A 19263-nucleotide genomic window follows, 5' to 3' on the forward strand; every position below is an offset into this window, starting at 1 on the left:
TTCAGTTCATGTGATCTTGACTTTCCTTTTCTCCAGAGAATAACAGAGAACATTTCAAACCAGAATGTCGTTGTACAATATAATGCCTGAAGAAAGATGGTTTCTTGTTTCTCATTCCTGCATAACCAGTTCTGAATTAAGCAAATAGACACATCTTATAATATCTAAAAGCCTTGTAATTCCCAGTGCCTGTAGCTCAGTCGTCGCACTTTCTTAGGAAGGTTAAAGGAAATTCCCCCCTCTGAGTCAACGTCTAATCACATAAAACTTGTCCTACTAAACTTTTGTATTATACAGTATAATTGTAAGAGATTAGTCATAGTGTACATTGATCTTCATCTCTGCTTGGATACGGCTCAGCTGCTGACGCTCGGCTGCGGACAGCGCCCAGCGTTGCATTCCTAATTCCTTCAATTTAGGTAACTTTACCAAATTGGATAGTAAATGTATGAACCATGGTCCACATTCACGCGATGAAGCAGGCCTCAAGCTAATATCTAATTCCACAATATTCTTCAGAGCAGACACACTTTCAAAGAATAGGGACCATCCTTCATCGGGCACTGTGTCATTATAAGCGATGTCCAGCTGCTCTAATCTTTCCAGATGACCATTTTGAGCTGCTGATGCTGCAAGAAATATAATAAAATGATTTCAGATACACAATACCAAAGTACATTACAAGTTATAACTGAGTATAATTCTTACATTGGTCACGTTAACTCAAGATCTGCTTTCAAAGAATACGTCACAAATCCCAGATAACCATTCCAAAAATAACATGAAAATGCTTAAATAGGTGACTTATGATATGTGGCTACTGTTAGAGCAAAGTCCAGTTTGTACAGGGCTTGTCTAAAGATGGCAAGTTATTATTAGAGATGTTCAGATGGGGTTTTTTATGTGGATTTTTCAGGCTGAAAAATTTACATCAAGACACTTATAAACGTGTGTTTTTTGCCATGATTTATAAGAACATATTTTTAACGCTGTTTTCAAGTGTTTTTTTGACTAATTATAATATGTGGTGTTGCAGTAGCAAAAACTTTGCCAAAAACATATTAAACCCGCAATAAAACAGCAGAATTTCCTGTGATTTATGTACAGAAAACACACCAAAGAATTTACACGACGCCTTCTACCACACATTTAAAAAGGCGTGGAAAACAATTCGACGTGCACTCAAATGGATGGAAATCTTGTTGCTAGTAAATTAGAAGCATTTGTGAGTGTTTTTAGTGCAAAATCCACAGCTCATCCTATAAAAAAAACTGTGAACATAGCCTATAATAATATAAACTATGCGCAATGGGCAGATTGTAACGTTGCGTTGTCTCTGGACTGATGTTACTGATGACAATCTGCATGGAATGGGTTATTTAATGTGATATACCCAATGGGAAAGCAGAGATCTATTACTGCCTTCTATCAACACTACAGTAATGATAAAAATACCAATATCTCTGTAGGTAGAAATACGTAATTGCCAACGTTTCTGTTAGCTCCTGAATCATAATGGAAATGTTAGTTTAGCCCTTTTCTAAACTTTTTGTATTTACAAGGGCCAAGGTTTAGTAAACGTAAAGTAGCGTTAATTGACTTAATGTATGAAATCTACCATTACTGCCACACATTAATCAAACTATTGCTCATACTGTACAGATGTGACTACCTATGACTGCCAGGTCCTGTGTGACCAGATTGCAGCTGCTCAGAAGAAGGCTTTGTAGACCAGTTGCACTCTGTAGAGCTCCAGAAAGCAGATTCAGGTTTCCTCCAACACATTTATTCCAGGAAAGGTCCAGCATCTGAAGGTCCATTAGGTAATGTGAGGCTTCAGCTAGTGATAAATGTTAAAATTACTTGTCATGTATCATTCACTGTACTGTAAGACTATGTTCACACATCATGGTTTTTTCAGCGTTTTTTGATGCGTTTTCTTTTATGCAAATTTTCAGCTGTGTTTTGCAGTACCAGCAAAGTCTATGAGATTCCAGAAATTTCATGCACACATTATGTTTTTTTTTGTGTTCAGGATTTTGTGCTTTGCATGTTTTTTTTTTTGCAAAATAGAGCATGTTACTTCTTTCAGCGTTTTTTTCAGCATTTTTTCACCCATCAGAAGTAATGGATGGTGAAAAAAATGCTGAAAAAACGCAGGTGTCAAGTTTTGCAGCGATTTATTACCGTTTTTTGTACCTAAACCAGAATGAGATTTATTTTTTTCACTTTATGTACATGCATAACAGAGACAAAAGAATAGTGAAAAAAACGCACCAAAAACAAAACAAAAAAGCAAGAAAACAGCAACAAAAATCCTGAACAACCTCCTGGCAAGAGATCAGGTTTTGCTGCAGAAAATCGGGCTGAAAAACCATGATGTCTGAACATAGCCTAAAGGTTGAAGATTTTTTGCAACCTTTACAAAATGTGCCAAATTTTTGCTGAGGTTTGTTCTTTTATTACGGTGCTGTATTTACCGCATATAATATAATAGAAACAGAACTATGGATCCATATATCGGTATTTCAGCCTCCACTGACTTGTGGCAATCATGGTTCTCAATATTTGCAGGACATATGTAGTAGATGACATCACATTTGAGAGGGTGATCAATTACTACTGTACAGAATAACTTGTGAAAATGATTTTTAGATTTAAGTCCTTACCTAGTCCTGCAAAGGATTCTTTCTTTAATGTGCAATTGCTGATATTCACGGATTTTAATTTAGGCAAAAAGCGTAACCGGCTGAAAAGATGTTCAGAAGAAAGTCCTATGCTTTTGTTGGATGATATGTCTAGAAACTGAAGGTTGGATAAGAGTGGTATGACCTGGGCTACAAAATAAAAATAAAACATATTACACAAAAGCCTCATTGGGTTTTTTTTTCATTCTCAATCCCTATATTTCTGCTACAGGGCTGTAGTGAGTGCTTTTTACAATTTGAAATCCCAGATCATCCTCTAAAATTAAGTACCGTACATGTAACTGCTCATCCGTCATGATGTGGGTACTTGGATCCAACGTGCTGATCTAAGCTGGCCATGGTCATTGAATAATTGTCAATGCGATCCACTGACAATTTAATGTCTACAGTTGAGAAAAGTAAGGATTGGACATGTTGGGTTTCTGCATGCCTGATCTTTAATTCCAAGGAACATAAGGTAAGCATGCATGTATATCAGAAAGTTGAGGGAGATCTGAGAGATTCCTTATGTCTGTGGCCACCTTATTTTGCTTAAAACCATATATAAGCGACCAGTCAGTTTGCCCCATACATTTAATACTGTTAACAGACCTTAGCAAAATAATTTATCTAGTGTGTGTGTCCAAATTTAGACTCAGCTCACTTGTAGATTCAGTCCAACCAGCACTGATGTACATTTCCATCCTGTTTATCCAAACTAAATATGAGACAGACTTTACTTTATATACTATACACATAGCTTTAGAAGGCATTTTACTACTCAATATTCACATCCATGTAGTCAGTCAATCAATCTCAACTCTATCTATCTGCAATCTACTAAAACACATCAGATGTCTTTGACTTAGAGAATATTACACCATGATCTTTGGCAAATGTAAGAAAGAAAAATAGTCAGCTCACCCTTTGCAAGTGGACTCCAATGCCCAGAAAACCTACAGGAAAAGCAATCGATCAGGAAAGGAGGATCCTGCTTCGGAAGTCCATAAAATATCAAGGTTTATTGAAAAATAGATTAAAAAGATAACATAGAGCATATAAATCATAGCCCCCAAGGAAAGGGGAAGTCTAGGCAGATGCGTTTCAGACCTTCCAGTATTTACTCATTGCTATTGAAACGCGTCTGCCTAGACTTCCCCTTTCCTTGGGGGCTGTGATTTATATGCTCTATGTTATCTTTTTAATCTATTTTTCAATAAACCTTGATATTTTATGGACCTCCGAAGTTGGATCCTCCTTTCCTGACCATGCTCTTTTGCTATGTGCACACAGTGTCTTTTTCAGGCAGATCTGCTCCATAACCCACATGAAAAAGCACTAAAAAAACCTTAAAAAGAATGAATGTAGGCACTGCAATGTAAAAATGACTGGCTGTGCAAATGTTCAGTCTTTGGAGCTTTTAAATGCTTCAAATTTCCAGAGTCGCACAATGGTTAAAAGAAGTGACCTGACCAGTCTTCAGGTGACTTGCTTTGAAGCCACTCACTATTTTATATATACAAGTAAGAAAAGCAAACGCAGGTGGCAAAGTCACCAGAAAGAATGACTAAGAAGACGAGAAAAAAAAAAAACGCTTTATGAGAAACACACCGGCGTGTTCCTGAAGTGTCTGCTGCTTGAAAAATTCAGTGGGTACACTGGCATCTTATATGAACGTGTTTATACTGAGTCGTTTTTCAAATAATTACCAATACAGTTGTCCTCCCTCAAAGGGATTATCTAGAACAAGCATATTTATTACATTATTAAGTAGCTGCTCCCAAAGTGAATGAGAGATGAGGTGCGGTACCCAGGAGTGGCCAAAGAATGTATGGGGCTGCGCTGTACCAGCTCCAGCTGTCGCCATAGCGGATAACAGCTGATCATGTGGATGCCTGAGATAATGATGACCTACTCTATTGACAGAGCAGTTTGGTGATAAAAGGAATAGGTTGTGCTTCGGAGATTGTAGAATATCCAATTGTATCTGATTGCTACTCTCACTTTGAAAGCTTTACCAAAGGTACATCAACACGTTTCAGGGTCACACCGAGCTTTTCATTAGTATATTCCCAGCAGAACATTGCCCACAGACTCAAGCTCAGTTTATAGTTGCCCAAAATTTGAGTATGTGGGCAATGTTCTGCTGGGAAATCTTGGCTCCAGGTATTCACGTGGATGCTACTTTTATATGTACAATCTACCTAAACCAAGTACACAATGGAATTCTCTAATGACAGTGGTCTCTTACAGATAACGTGCCCTGCCACATTGAAAAATTTGTTTAGAAATGTTTTAAAGAACATGACAAAGAGTTGACTTGCCCTTCTAGAGACCTACAGGACTTACAGAATCTACTGCTAACGTCTAGATGCAAGATAAAACAGGACTCCTTCACAGGTCTTGTAGAGTCCGTGGCTCATGGCACAAGGAGGACTACTCAATATTTGGCAGAAAGTTTAATTACTATGGTTAATAGATGTGTACAGAGGAATCAAATAATTCTCACCAGCGCTGCAGACTTTAAATGTTATTTAAATGGTTGGTACACTTTAAAAATACCTAGTAATATCCACATTTATAATTGCTATCATATATATGTATATAAAACAATTGTATTACTTAGTGCTGTGACATCAGCTCTGGAAAGGCAGCATTGATGAATATCCAGCATTTCCAGCTGTTTGAAGGCCGTCAGACGTGCTGCAGCCTCACAAAATCCACCACTCGTTGCCTTATTGCATGATAGATCCAGTTTTCGTAAGTAAGGCCAGTACTGAAATGCAGAACCTTGAAGAAAAAGGAAAAAATAGTTTGTCATTAATTTTGAGACGACCACTAAAAATCATAGTCTACCAAGCAGAGAAAAACATATCCTGTGAAGATATACTCTATTACTTTTGTGTTTGCAAACACAGTGCTTAATAGGAGTTAACAGCTACTTACACACACATACATATACAGTGGCATGTAAAAGTTTGGGCACCCCTTGTCAAAATTTCTGTTATTGCGAACAGTTTAGCAAGTTGAAGATGAAATGATCTGTAAAAGGCCTAAAGTCAAAGATGACACATTTCCTTTGTATTTTAGGCAAAAAATATATATATATATATTTTCATTTTTTACATTTTAAAAATTACAAAAAGGAAAATGGGCCAATGCTAAAGTTTGGGCACCCTTGGAGATTTGTGTGCTCAGATAACTTTGACCAATGTTTCAGACCTTAGTTAGCCTGTTAGGGTCATGGCTTGTTCACTATCATTGTAAGGAAAGGCCAGGTGATGCAAATTTCCCAACTTTATAAAAACCCAGCCACCTCTAACCTTGTGCCAAAAAACAGGAGCTATAGGTTATTCTAATCAGCTGCCTAGCACTCTGAAAATGAAAATGGTGGCCTACAAAGCAAGAGAAGGCAATAAGAAGAAAAAAAAGCATTTTCAAGTTGCCCTTTCCTCAGTTCGAAATGTAATTAAGAAATGTCAGTTAACTGGAATAGTGGAGGTCAAGATAACATCTGGAAGACCAAGCAATTTTTCAGTGAGCTGCTCATAGGATTGATAGAGAGGCAAATCAGGACCCCCGCTTGACTGAAAAAGACCTTCAGAAAGATTTAGCAGACTCTGGAGTTGTGGTACATTGTTCTACTGTTCAGAGACACCTGCACAAATATGACCTTAATGGAAGAGACATCAGAATAAAACCTCTCCTACGTCCTCACCATAAAATTCAGCATCAGAAGTAAGCAAAAGAACATCTAAACAAGCCTGAAGTATTCTGGAAACAAGTCCTGTGGACTGATGAGGTTACAATTGAACTCTTTGGCCACAATGATCAAAGGTATGTGTGTAGAAAAAAAGGCACAGAATTTCAGGAAAAGAACATCTTGCCAACCATTAAGCATGGAGGTGGATCAATTATGCTTTGGAGCTGTGTTGCAGCCAATAGCACGGGAAACATTTCACGGGTAGAGGAAAGAATGGATTCAATGAAATTTCAACAAATTCTTGATGCAAACATAACACAGTCTGTAAAAAAGCTGAAGTTAAAAAGAGGATGGCTTCTACAAATGGATAATGATCCTAAACACACGTCAAAATCCACAATAGACTACCTCCAAAGGCGCAAGCTGAAAGTTTTACAATGGCCCTCACAGTCCCCTGATTTGAACAACATTAAAAATTTGTGGCTAGACCTCAAAATAGCAGTGCATGGAAGTAGAATCAGGAATCTCACAGAACTGGAAGACTTTTCCAAGGAAGAATGAATGAAAATCCCTCAAAAAATGTTTTAAAGACTCTTGCATCTGCCCATTTTCCTTTCATTTTTAAGATGTAAAAGATGAAAATATATATATATATTTTTCCTAAAATAAAAAGGAAATGTGTCATCTTTAACTTTAGGCCTTTTAGAGATCATTTCATCTTTAACTTTCTTAACTGTTCACAATAACAGTAATTTTGACCAGGGATACCCAAACTGTTACATGTCACTGTAGATACATTACACATGTGACAGGTAAAACCTCATATACAATCACGCCATACTGTACATTTGTGTATCTCTGATTTTTACATATTAATGATAAAGAAAAAAAACATATGGCTTATTACATGCCATATTACATAGATCTACCAGTCTTCAGCTACCGTAATAGATCTAAAGAAGAATATTTAATCTGTTGCAGTACAGACGCACAATACAGTGTTACACAGAGTGCCCATGTCCCCATGGTACGTTTCTGTACAGGCTCTATGTCTCTCTCTCTAGACCTGTCCCATATTACAATGTTTACCTTCCCCTGTGATGGAGCTGCAAAGCATTTGAACCTTTACTACTAGACTTCCCCATATCTGATTGCAGTTATCTGCTTATTGTCAAGGGAACTCTTAAGTTTTGCACAAAGTACAGAACACCTTTAGGCTGCGTTTTTTAATTCCGCTGCAGAAACGCTTTAGGTTAAGTGCCCACGTAGCGTTTTTGCGGCGTTTTTACGGCTGCGAAAACGCTTGTAAAACCATCTGCCATGCAAAGCAATGTGAATTCGGATGTGCTGTGCACATGATGCGCTAATTTGCGCGCCGAATTCGCATTGCGTTGCAAAACGCAGCATGACCATTTCTACCGCGATTACCCTGCAAATTTGCGGCCATTGAGGAACATTGAAACGCATCAAACCCGCAGGTATATGTGGATTTGCTGCGTTTCAATACAATTCAATGGCCGCAAATTTGCAGCGCAATCACGCTGCGTGTGGTACCCGGTATGAAGAGGAGACTACAACTCCTCTTCATCCCGGCTACCACGCGGTGAAAAAAAGAAATAAAAAAGTTAAACAAAACCTGTATATTCACCTCTCTGGCGGCCCCCGGTCTGCTCCCGGCCACGTCCTCTCTCCTTGGCATCCTGCGGTGTACTGTCAGGACCTGCGGTGACGTCATTTAGTCACCTGATGGTCACGCGACCGCTGATGTCGGCGGTCAGGTGATGGTCGCGTGACCATCAGCTGACTAAATGACGTCACCGCAGGTCCTGACAGTACACTGCGGGACGCCGAGGAGAGTGGTCGCTGCCGGGAGCAGACTGGAGGAGACCGGAGAGGTGAGTATACAGGTTTTTTTTTATTTTTAACGCTTTAATTCTCTTTTTTTTACTATAGATGCTGCATTTAAAGCATCAGTTGTTCACACATTATAAATCCATGCTGCTTGCATGGATTTATATTGTGTGACCAACTGGTCAAGCACTTTTCCAAGTGATGCTCAAAATCGCTTGGAAAACTGCTTGAAAAAACGCATGCGAAAACGCATGTAAAAACGCTGAAAAAACGCTTCTCTCTGGCAGAAAAAACGTTTTTTTCTGCCAGAGAGAGGCAAAAACGCTCTGCATCAAATCTGCTACGTGGGCACATAGCCTAAAAAACGCTTGGTAGAAGGCCTGCCACGTTCCCCAATGATAATCCGCATGTGCTGTGTACATGCTGCGGAAATTTCCGCTGCGGACTATCATTGCGGTAAAAAACGCAGCACTACCAATTATTTTGCGGAAGCGCTGCGTTTTCGCCGCCATTGACTTGCATTGGAATACATGGATTATGCATCACTGCATATGTACATGCGGAATCCATGCTTTTCAATGTGCGGATGGTACCCGGGTGTGGAGGACAGGAGACTCTCCTCCAGACCCGGGTACAATAGAACCTGTGAAAAAAAGAATAAAATAAAAAATATACATTATACTTACCTTCTGATGGCCTCCGATGTGCTTGTCTTCGCTTGCCGGCAGATCGCAGTGGACTGCGCTGACGTCATTTAGTCATGTGACGGCAGGTCCTTCAGTGTACCGCGAGCTGCCGGCAAGCCGAGACGCATTGAATCAAGACTCTGGGGGCCATCAGAAGGTAAGTATAGATTTATTTTTTTTATTTTTTACCATTCTTTACAGTCACACTATATAAATCCATCCCGTTTGCATGGATTTATATAGTGTGACCAAGTTGTCAAGCACTTTCCAAGTGATGCTAAAATCGCTTGGAAAGCGCTTGTCAACCCGCATGCGGAAATGCATGTGAAGAATGCTTCACATCCGCATGTCCCTGGCAGGAAAACGCATGTGTGGCACCCCAGGGGTCTGGTTGCCAGTGGTAGAAATACCATGTCTGAGAGCGAGCATGGGTTTTCCTGGTCAGGAGCACATTTGCATGCAACGCCTCCTGCCCCAGTCCAGGGAGGGGAGGAACCTGCCCTTTATAACCTGGATCTGGGGTGGGGTTAGAGAGTCCAGTCTAGTCTAGTTCCAGAGAAAGGGACAGAGCAGCAAGGAGCTCTGTAGGAGCCAGGAGCTGAAGACCAGGGACTGGAGCAGTAGAGCTCGTCCTGGCAGAAAGACGCAGAGAACCGGACACTGGAGTCCGAGGCTGTGAGGATATTCACATCCAGCAGCAGAAACCACCTGGCAGGGGATTTCAGGTCCTCTGGCCATAGAAAGCCCGGAGGCTCAGTCACACGCAAGGGACCGGCACCGCCATCGAGGAGCGGAAGGAACAAAAGGCCCCAAGTCACCAGCCATACGGGTGAGCACCACACGGTACACTCAGGGACGTGGGCTACTACACGACTACAGCAGGGTAGCCAGGAAGAGTGCAGTCAGACGGGAAGGCCTACACCTCCACCTGGCCAGGGGGACTCTTGTTCGCCTCTAATGTTAGCCAGTACTCCCGGCAGGGCCTTCTTCATTACCAACAGTAAAGACCCTGAACTGCACTGCACGGACTCTGAGTCATTTCTGCTGCGCCCCTGCACCACAACCCTCACCATCTATAGACGCTGCCCTGAGGCTATGTTCTTCCCGTGGGGAGTTATACTACCCTCTGCTGCGCACACAACATCAGCCTCAGCGGTCTGCCCCGCAGCGGCGGTTTTCAGTGACCGCAATCCACGGGTGGCGTAGTCGGACATTTAAACATTGCAAAACCAAATAAACAGGTCCGCCACTGGTTTGACCTCCCTGAGCCACGGGACCGGGTCGCCGCCATGGAGACTACAACCCCTGACATTACACAGAGACCCGGCTCCGGGTATTCCCCCACACACGGCCCAGGGGGCGCGTCACATGTACAACTGATTGCACCAATGTCTGGGCGCACACACACACCAGAGTAGAAATTCAGTAGGAAGCATAAGCTAGTAAAGAGAACCTTTCAGCACGATTTTGTAATGTAAAGTAAAATTTCTGAATCCTTTTTCATATTTAGCATGCACTTGAACAGCCTGCAGATAGATGGGGTTCCGTTTCCTGGGCCCCCCCACAATTATAGTCTCAAGAAGTGCGCAGCTCAGCAGACAGAAGCGCACAGCTCCTCTCAGAGCGCACACGGACTGGAGTATGGTTCAATAAGAAGCATAGGCTTAAAGAGAACCTGTCATCTATGTGTCATATGTCTAATAACCCTTATAAGGAAGAAAGAAAACAGCGCTGCCCTCACCTCCAGCCATTCTTCATGCTGCATAATGGCAGCCTTCATGTTACTATGTACAGGTGCTTCTCACAAAATTAGAATATCATCAAAAAGTTAATTTATTTTAGTTCTTCAATAGAAAAAGTAAAACTCATATATTATATAGAGTCCTTACAGAGTAATCTATTTCAAGTGTTTATTTCTGTTAATGTTGATGATTATTGCTTACAGCCAATGAAAACACAAACGTCATTATCTCAGTAAATTAGAATATTTTATAACAACAGCTTGAAAAATGTTTTTAAAATCCGAAATGTTGGCCTACTGAAATGCATGTTCAGTAAATGCACTCAATACTTGGTCGGGGCGCCTTTTGCATCAATTACTGCATCAATGTGGCGTGGCATGGAGGCGATCAGCCTGTGGCACTGCTGAGGTGTTATGGAAGCCCAGGTTGCTTTGATAGCAGCCTTCAGTTCGTCTGCATTGTTGGGTCTGGTGTCTCTCGTCTTCCTCTTGACAATACCCCATAGATTCTCTATTCGGGTTAAGGTCAGGCGAGTTTGCTGGAAAATCAGGCACAGTGATACTGTTGTTTTTAAACCAGTGCAGGGTGGGGGTGTTCACACCATGTAGTAACTGAAGCAGTGACCCAAGCAAGTCCAACATAAGCAGCTTTTATTCAGCAAAACTTACAGGTAAACAGAAAGTCCTCCGTTTTGCAGCCGGGTTAACACAAGTCCATAACAACAGTTGCCGGGGGCAACGGCCGCACCGGGCCGCTCAGAGCCTGACAGGTGCAGATCCTTCCCAGGCGTGGATTCATGTATACAGAGTCCCGCTGAGCTTTCCTGCTTTGCTCCTAGAAGGTCCCAACACTGAACAACACTAATCCTCAATGCAGGGTTTTTAAAGGACCTGTGGCAAGAGACACTGGAAAACCCGGGTTGGAGGGAGGAGGCCGCCCCACTGCCTTCTTGTAGCCTCCCCCAAGAAATGAAGGCACTGCCGGGTTTTACTTAATCGGCCTTAGCCAGGTAGTCTGACCAGGTCAATGCTCACCTTCATTCCTGCATTGCAGCCGCAGCTGTGTCTGTGACTGCAATACACTCCAATGGATTTAATAGGTCTCTGTACACATTCTGGGGGATATATAACGTCCCTCGTATACAATCCCAATCACTGCCTCACATATTCCCCCCCCTCTGTTCAAACTTGTGGGGTTGAACATTTGTCACCACACAGGGTGCCCGGGACAGGGCATCTGCGTTTGCCTGCGACTTCTACAGAGAGACTGAAATTTTGCAGTGACAGAAACCGCTTGGTGACTCGCGCATTCCTCGATGACTCCTAACTGGAGCATTTGTTTTACCTCAGCCACACTGGCTTGCCTCCGGGCTTCAGGTACCCGGTACGGTCTCATTCGTACCCTTGCCTCAGATTCGGTGACAATGTCATGTTGAAGAAACACAGTCCTACCCAGTAGCTCTGAGAACACGTCGGTATTCTGCTGCACTAGCGAGCAAGCCTCCCATCGCTGCTGTTTAATGAGAGCATCACTTATCCTGACCCCTCCGCTGGACGCACCCCTGGCTGAGGGTACATGTAGTACCACCCGATCGCCCTTGTTAAAAGACCTGACCATGGCTCTTTTATTATATGTGTGCCTCCGTGCTGCCTGGGCATTTAACAAATGTTCTTTCACGATGGGCATGACCGCCGCGATCCGGTCCTGCATACTAGCCACGTGTTCAATTATACTCCTATGTGGAGTCGGCTCTTGTTCCCACGTCTCTTTGGCTACGTCCAACTGACCCCTAGGGTGTCTGCCGTACAATAACTCAAAGGGAGGGAACCCTGTGGAAGCCTAGGGTACCTCACGGACGGTGAACATCAAATAGGGTAGTAACATGTCCCAATCCCTTCCGTCCTTAGAAACCACCTTTTTTGACATGGACTTGAGGGTTTTATTGAACCGTTCTACTAGCCCGTCGGTTTGAGGGTGGTACGCCGAGGTGCACAATTGTTTAATTTTTAGCAGTTTGCCCAGTTCTCTCGTCACCTTGGAAATAAAAGGGGTCCCTTGATCCGTCAGGATCTCCTTAGGTAGCCTAAGGCGACAGAACATAACAAACAGCTCCCGTGCAATCAGTTTCGCTGAGGTGTGGCGTAGCGGGATAGCCTCCGGGTACCGGGTGGCACAGTCGACGACCACAAGTATATGTTGGTGGCCACGAGCGGATTTTACAATGGGCCTTACCAAGCCTATTGCAATCCGTTCAAAAGGTATCTCTATCACTGGTGGAGGTACCAATGGGCTACGCAAGCTTGCGGTGGGTGTGGTCAGCTGACACTCGGGGCAGGATTCGCAGTACTTTTGAACCTCCGCGTAAATCCCCGGCCAAAAGAACCGCTGCAAGATACGCTCTTGAGTCTTTTTAACTCTTAAGTGTCCACCCAGCAGGTGTGTGTGTGCCATCTCCAGAACCGCCCGACGGTACAACTGAGGTACCACTAACTGTTCCACGACTTCATCCCTGATTTTGTCTACCCTATAGAGCAACTCACCGTTGACCACCATGGGTGGAATCACAGTATCTACACCGGGCTGTTGAGCTACACCATTTACCTCTAACACCCTTTTCCGCGCCCGAGTCAGGGTGGGATCCTGTAGCTGAGCTGTCCCAAACGTGCCCCGGGACACCTCCAGCTCGGGGATCAATGGGGTCTCCTCGACCTCTCCTGCCAGCACCTCTAGGGGAAACCTATCGGGGTTACACTCTGTCCCTAGGTTGGACACCACATCGGCAGGTACCCCTGACTCGGGTTCTTCGGGTACAGTGCCTGTAATAAATTTTACCGGGGAAGAGTGATTTTTGTTTTCCCGCAGAGTCCAGAACAGGGGCAAGTCTCTTCCCAACATAGTCCCATAGGGAACAGTTTTTACCACCCCCACCACATGTTTCGTGTCCCCACATGGCGTGGACAACACTACCTCCGCGGTTGGGTATTCTTGGAGTTCCCCATGGATACACACAACCCCGACTGCCCGTCCTCTTGGGTTGTCTCCTGCCACCAGTGACTCATGTACCAAAGTCACTATGCTCCCCGAGTCTAAAAGGGCCTCCGTTGGGTACCCATTAACCAGTACCTGGCACAGTTGGGGTTCACTGTCCGGGGGGTCGGCACTCGCAAAGCAGACGGTCTTGGTGTACAGGGAGACCTGGCGGTTATACCCGCAGTCCATGGGCTCTGTAGTCAGGGGGCAGTTAGCAACCACATGCCCCTGACACCGCCAGCGCCTAATGGCGAAGGTACTGTTAGATCTTGTGACATTTTGGGAGGGAATCGGTCTCCTTCCGCTCTCACTTCGGGGTTCCCCTTCAGCACGGGTACGGTGCTGACTGTCCTCAGCAGAGGGACGCGACCCCCTTTCCTGTTTCCTGTCTGGCAGGGTCCGGCGTGAGAGCCGCGAGGGGTCAGAGTCCCGTATAAAGTCCTGAGTGGCCGAGTACCGCTCGATCAGGCTGACCACCTGGTCGAGGGTGCCGGGGTCCCCTTGCCCCACTATCCAATGTTGGATAGCGGCCGGCAGAGTCCTCACCAGCCGGTCGACCACCACCCTCTCCACCATCTGGGCTGGAGTCAAAGACTCAGGCTGGAGCCACCTCCTTACCAGCTGCAGAAGGTCATAAGCCTGAGACCGGGCGGGGCGGGTCTCCACGAAGTCACATGAAAAAACGCGCTGCGCCCTCACGTATGTATTGACCCCCAGTTGGGCAACGATCTCACCTTTGAGCCTCTGGTAGTCTTGGGCGTCCACCCGACGGAGGTCGAAGTAGGCCTTCTGGGCATCGCCGACCAAAAACGGAGCCACCACTTCTGCCCACTGGCCGGCTGGTAGGTTTTCCTGCTCTGCCGTGCGTTCATAGATGGTAAGGAAGGCTTCCACGTCATTCTCCGGTCCCATCTTCCTCAACGCTGAGCTAACCTTGTCCCGGGCCTCTCGACGTTCCGGGACTGGTGCCGTCGGCGTCTCCTGCAGGGCTGTGAGCTGCTGCACGATCAGCTCATTGGTGTGCTGCTGCTGCTTGAGCTGCTCCTGCTGCTTGAAATTCTCCTGCTGCTGCCGCTGCGTGAGGACCAATTGCTTTAACAGCTCCTCCATTTTGTCCACGGGGTTGGGCTGAAAGGTGGCCGGCCGGATTGTGGTCATGCAGCTGCCGGTGGGGTATGCCTCAGTCACAATGCCCGCATTCTCCATCAAACTGTAGGGCGGCGGTGTTCACACCGGCAAGTAACTGAGGCAGTGACCCAAGCAAGTCCAACATAAGCAGCTTTTATTCAGCAAAACTTACAGGTAAACAGAAAGTCCTCCAGTTCGCAGCTGGTTAACACAAGTCTATAACAACGGTTACCGGGGCGCTGTCTATTGGTCATAAGTGGCTTGACACAAGGAATGCGACATTTGTAGCCCATGTCCTAGATACGTCTGTGTGTGGTGGCTCTAGAAGCAATGACTCCAGGAGTAGTCCACTCCTTGTGAATCTCCCCAAAATTTTTGAATGGCCTTTTCTTAACAATACTTTCAAAGGCTGTTGTTATCCCGGTTGCTTGTGCACCTTTTTCTACCACACTTTTTCCTTCCACTCAACTTTCCATTAATATGCTTGGATGTACAGTTAGGTCCATATATATTTGGACAGAGACAACATTTTTCTAATTTTGGTTCTAGACATTACCACAATGAATTTTAAACAAAACAATTAAGATGCAGTTGAAGATCAGACTTTCAGCTTTTATTTGAGGGTATTCACATTAAAATTGGATGAAGGGTTTAGGAGTTTCAGCTCCTTAACATGTGCCACCCTGTTTCTAAAGGGACCAAAAGTAATTGGACAGATTAAATAATTGTAAATAAAATGTTCATTTCTAGTACTTGGCTGAAAACCCTTTGTTGGCAATGACTGCCTGAAGTCTTGAACTCATGGACATCACGAGACGCTGTGTTTCCTCCTTTCTGATGCTCTGCCAGGCCTTCACTGCGGTGGTTTTCAGTTGCTGTTTGTTTGTGGGCCTTTCTGTCGGAAGTTTAGTCTTTAACAAGTGAAATGCATGCTCAATTGGGTTGAGATCAGGTGACTGACTTGGCCATTCAAGAATATTCCACTTCTTTGCTTTAATAAACTCCTGGGTTGCTTGCCTTTATGTTTTGGGTCATTGTCCATCTGTAGTATGAAACGACGACCAATCAGTTTGGCTGCATTTGGCTGGATCTGAGCACACAGTATGACTCTGAAGACATCAGAATTAATTCGGCTGCTTCTGTCCTGTGTCACATCATCAATAAACACTAGTGACCCAGTGCCACTGACAGCCATGCATGCCCAACCTATCACATTGCCTCCGCCGGGTTTTACAGATGATGTGGTATGCTTTGGATCATGAGCTGTACCACGCCTTCGCCATACTTTTCTCTTTCCACCATTCTGGTAGAGGTTGAACTTGGTTTCATCTGTCCAAAGATCGTTCTTCCAGAACTGTGCTGGCTTTTTTAGATGTTTTTTAGCAAAGTCCAGTCTAGCCTTTTTATTCTTGATGCTTATGAGTGGCTTGCACAATGCAGTGAACCCTCTGTATTTACTTTCATGCAGTCTTCTCTTTATGGTAGATTTGGATATTGATACACCTACCTCCTGGAGAGTGTTGTTCACTTGGTTGGCTGTTATGAAAGGGTTTCTCTTCACCATGGAGATTATTCTGCGATCATCCACCACTGTTGTCTTCCATGGGCGCCCAGGTCTTTTTGCATTGATGAGTTCACCAGTGCTTTCTTTCTTTCTCAAGATGTACCAAACTGTAGATTTTGCCACTCCTAATATTGTAGCAATTTCTCGGATGGGTTTTTTCTGTTTTTTCACCTTAAGGATGGCTTGTTTCACCTGCATGGAGAGCTCCTTTGACCGCATGTTTGCTTCACAGCAAAACCTTCCAAATGCAAGCACCACACCTCAAATCAACTCCAGGCCTTTTATCTGCTTAATTGAGAATGACATAACGAAGGGATTGCTCACACCTGTCTATGAAATAGCCTTGGAGTCAATTGTCCAATTACTTTTGGTCCCTTTAAAAACAGGGTGGCACATGTTAAGGAGCTGAAACTCCTAAACCCTTCTTCCAATTTTAATGTGGATGCCCTCAAATGAAAGCTGAAAGTCTGAACTTCAACTGCATCTGAATTGTTTTGTTTAAAATTCATTGTGGTAATGTCTAAAACCAAAATTAGAAAAATGTTGTCTCTGTCCAAATATATATGGACCTAACTGTAGCACTCTGTGAACAGCCAGCTTCTTTAGCAATGACCTTTTGCGGCTTACCCTCCTTGTGGAGTGTGTCAATGACTGCCTTCTGGACATCTGTCAAGTCAGCAGTCTTCCTCATGATTGTGGAGCGTACTGAAACAGACTAAGGGACCTTTTTAAATACGTAGGAAGCCTATGCAGGTGTTTTTTATTAATTATTCTAATTTAATGAGATAATGAGTTTTGTGTTTTTAACTTTTTGACGAAATTCTAATTTTGTGAGAAGCATCTGTATACTGAGACAGATAACAAGGAGTGGGACAGATAGAAGAGACCGGAACAGATGTATAATCGGGAATACTACTGACCTGTAATCATTTGTGTGTTGTATTTCTACATCACTGACATAAAAAAATCACTGCATATATCTATGGAGGCTTGTGGGAGTCAAACAAATGAATATAAGCGTTATATGATATAGCAGACATAGTTACTGACTCAGATAACTGATGCTGTCCTGATGTAAGCATGTAGAGCGCAGTTTCAAAACCCACAAACACGAGCAGTTTTTTAGTTCCTCAGTGATGTTCTTCATTGTACTTCCAAGCTCTTTGTTTTCTGACAGTTCTAAAACTTCAATTCTTGACATCTTGCTGATGGCCTGTGCTGAAATAAAGAAAAAAAGCCTATTCACACAGAATAATGTAGGGAACAGCTACAAATTTTTTTTTAAAAAATCACGGAAGCAACATTTCTTCTGCTAACTCTGTCTCTTTATGGGTTTCCATAATTAAAAAAAATAAAGATAAAAGTATGGCAGGAAAATTTATACTTACTATTCACCTTCTGATCTGTGTTCTGTCGTGAATAAAATATGGTTATAAGAAATTTCCAAATCATTGCATTCTTGTTTTCTTTACATTTTACACAACGTCCCAACTTTTTTTAGAATTGACTTGTATTTCTCCATGTGAGATGTGAGTAGGCTCAGATAGCCACACCACCTGCTCCCACCTTTCCCCTACTAGATGCTCCTCTGTCTTCAGGTAATGATAGATATAGATGTTTTTACCTAATGAATCACCATCCTCGGCTTTTAGGCTGCACTCTGTTAAATTCAATGCCTTTAATTCACAGTTGCTTGTAAAGTGCTGTGTGAGTCTGGATAAGGCTCCTCCGAGACCATTGTTCCATGATAAATCCAGTACTTGCAAATTAGGAATATGCTGAAGTGCTTCCCCTGTGTGGAGGAAAAAACTATTGGTATAACACATGTATAATATACATCGTATTCTTCCTGACATCAGACATTGCTTTCATCATTCCATCACGTGTTACCTGAGAACATTATGATATACACTTCTGCTATCTACATCCCTTCTTTAGTGACTGAAGGCAGTAGGCAGCAGCAGACACAATTTACATATAGAATTACACTGTGTGTTTAGTGTATGATAAAATCGATTGTTATAATGAATGATACGTAAAAAACATGGATCAGTCCAAATACAGAACTTGTCCATAATTTGTAGGTTACCAGTAAAAATGAAAAAAAAATGACTATAAGGGCTTGTGCACATGTCAAATTTTCTCGTACAAGTCCTGGTTTGCACGGATAGCACTTGTACCTATTGTTATGGTTAATTTTTTAATATCTAGATATAGTGTTGAGCGAACATGCTCGACACTGCTCGGTACTCGCCCGAGCATGACGCTACTCGGGATGTTCGGCGAGCACCGAGCATTTCTGGGTTACTCGGGGGGGAGCTCGGGTCTCCGCCCTGCATGTTTGGCGCTCTTTACAGAGCCAATGAACATGCAGGGATTGCCAGCCAGTCACTGTAATGCCGCAGCCATGTTGTTTGTGGGCATTACAGTGATTGGCTGGCCGCACAGCGTCACCTCGAGTATTTAAAACCGGGCGCCGCCATCTTGGACACAGTCGCTCCGGATCAGACAGTGTAGGGACAGCGCTGCTGATTTAGGGAGAGATATATCCTGCAAAATAGTTAGTGTAGGGTCTGTAAAGGCTGCCAGATCAAACAAACAGTCCTTCTCAGGACTAATATCCATCCCAGGTATATCAGGCAGGCAGGCAGACTGTATAGGAGACGCAGTGGTTATACCAGCAAACGCTGCATTACCGTCCTGTGTGCTGCTCCTGTTGCTGAAATTGCTGGACTTAGCTCCAGGTCCCGGGGGCCAGGAAAAATCCTTTTTTTTATCTAAATCCTCTTTTTTTTTTCCTCCTTCACAATGTACAAATACCCATCTTATTAACCTTTTGGTGTCCCCCCCCCCCAAAAAAAAAAAGTGTGCC

General features: G+C 43.6%; 1 protein-coding gene across 1 annotated transcript in view; it reads right to left on the reverse strand.

Moving 5' to 3' along the window:
- The window catches only part of LRRC31 (leucine rich repeat containing 31), a 53600-nt gene continuing 34337 nt past the window's right edge, over positions 1 to 19263 (reverse strand). Inside the window, exons 5-10 of the mRNA XM_073674858.1 lie at positions 18016 to 18183; positions 17442 to 17609; positions 5310 to 5477; positions 2670 to 2837; positions 1673 to 1840; positions 1 to 629 (exon numbers count right to left, since the gene is read on the reverse strand). Of these exons, the coding sequence (XP_073530959.1) occupies positions 313 to 629; positions 1673 to 1840; positions 2670 to 2837; positions 5310 to 5477; positions 17442 to 17609; positions 18016 to 18183 (1157 nt within the window). The 3' untranslated portion in view covers positions 1 to 312. The remainder of the gene's footprint in view (positions 630 to 1672; positions 1841 to 2669; positions 2838 to 5309; positions 5478 to 17441; positions 17610 to 18015; positions 18184 to 19263) is intronic.

The sequence above is a fragment of the Phyllobates terribilis genome, unplaced genomic scaffold (genome assembly GCF_046119375.1).
Source record: "Phyllobates terribilis strain yellow unplaced genomic scaffold, ASM4611937v1 Scaffold_3__8_contigs__length_932513732, whole genome shotgun sequence".
In the NCBI taxonomy this organism is placed as follows: Eukaryota; Metazoa; Chordata; class Amphibia; order Anura; family Dendrobatidae; genus Phyllobates; species Phyllobates terribilis.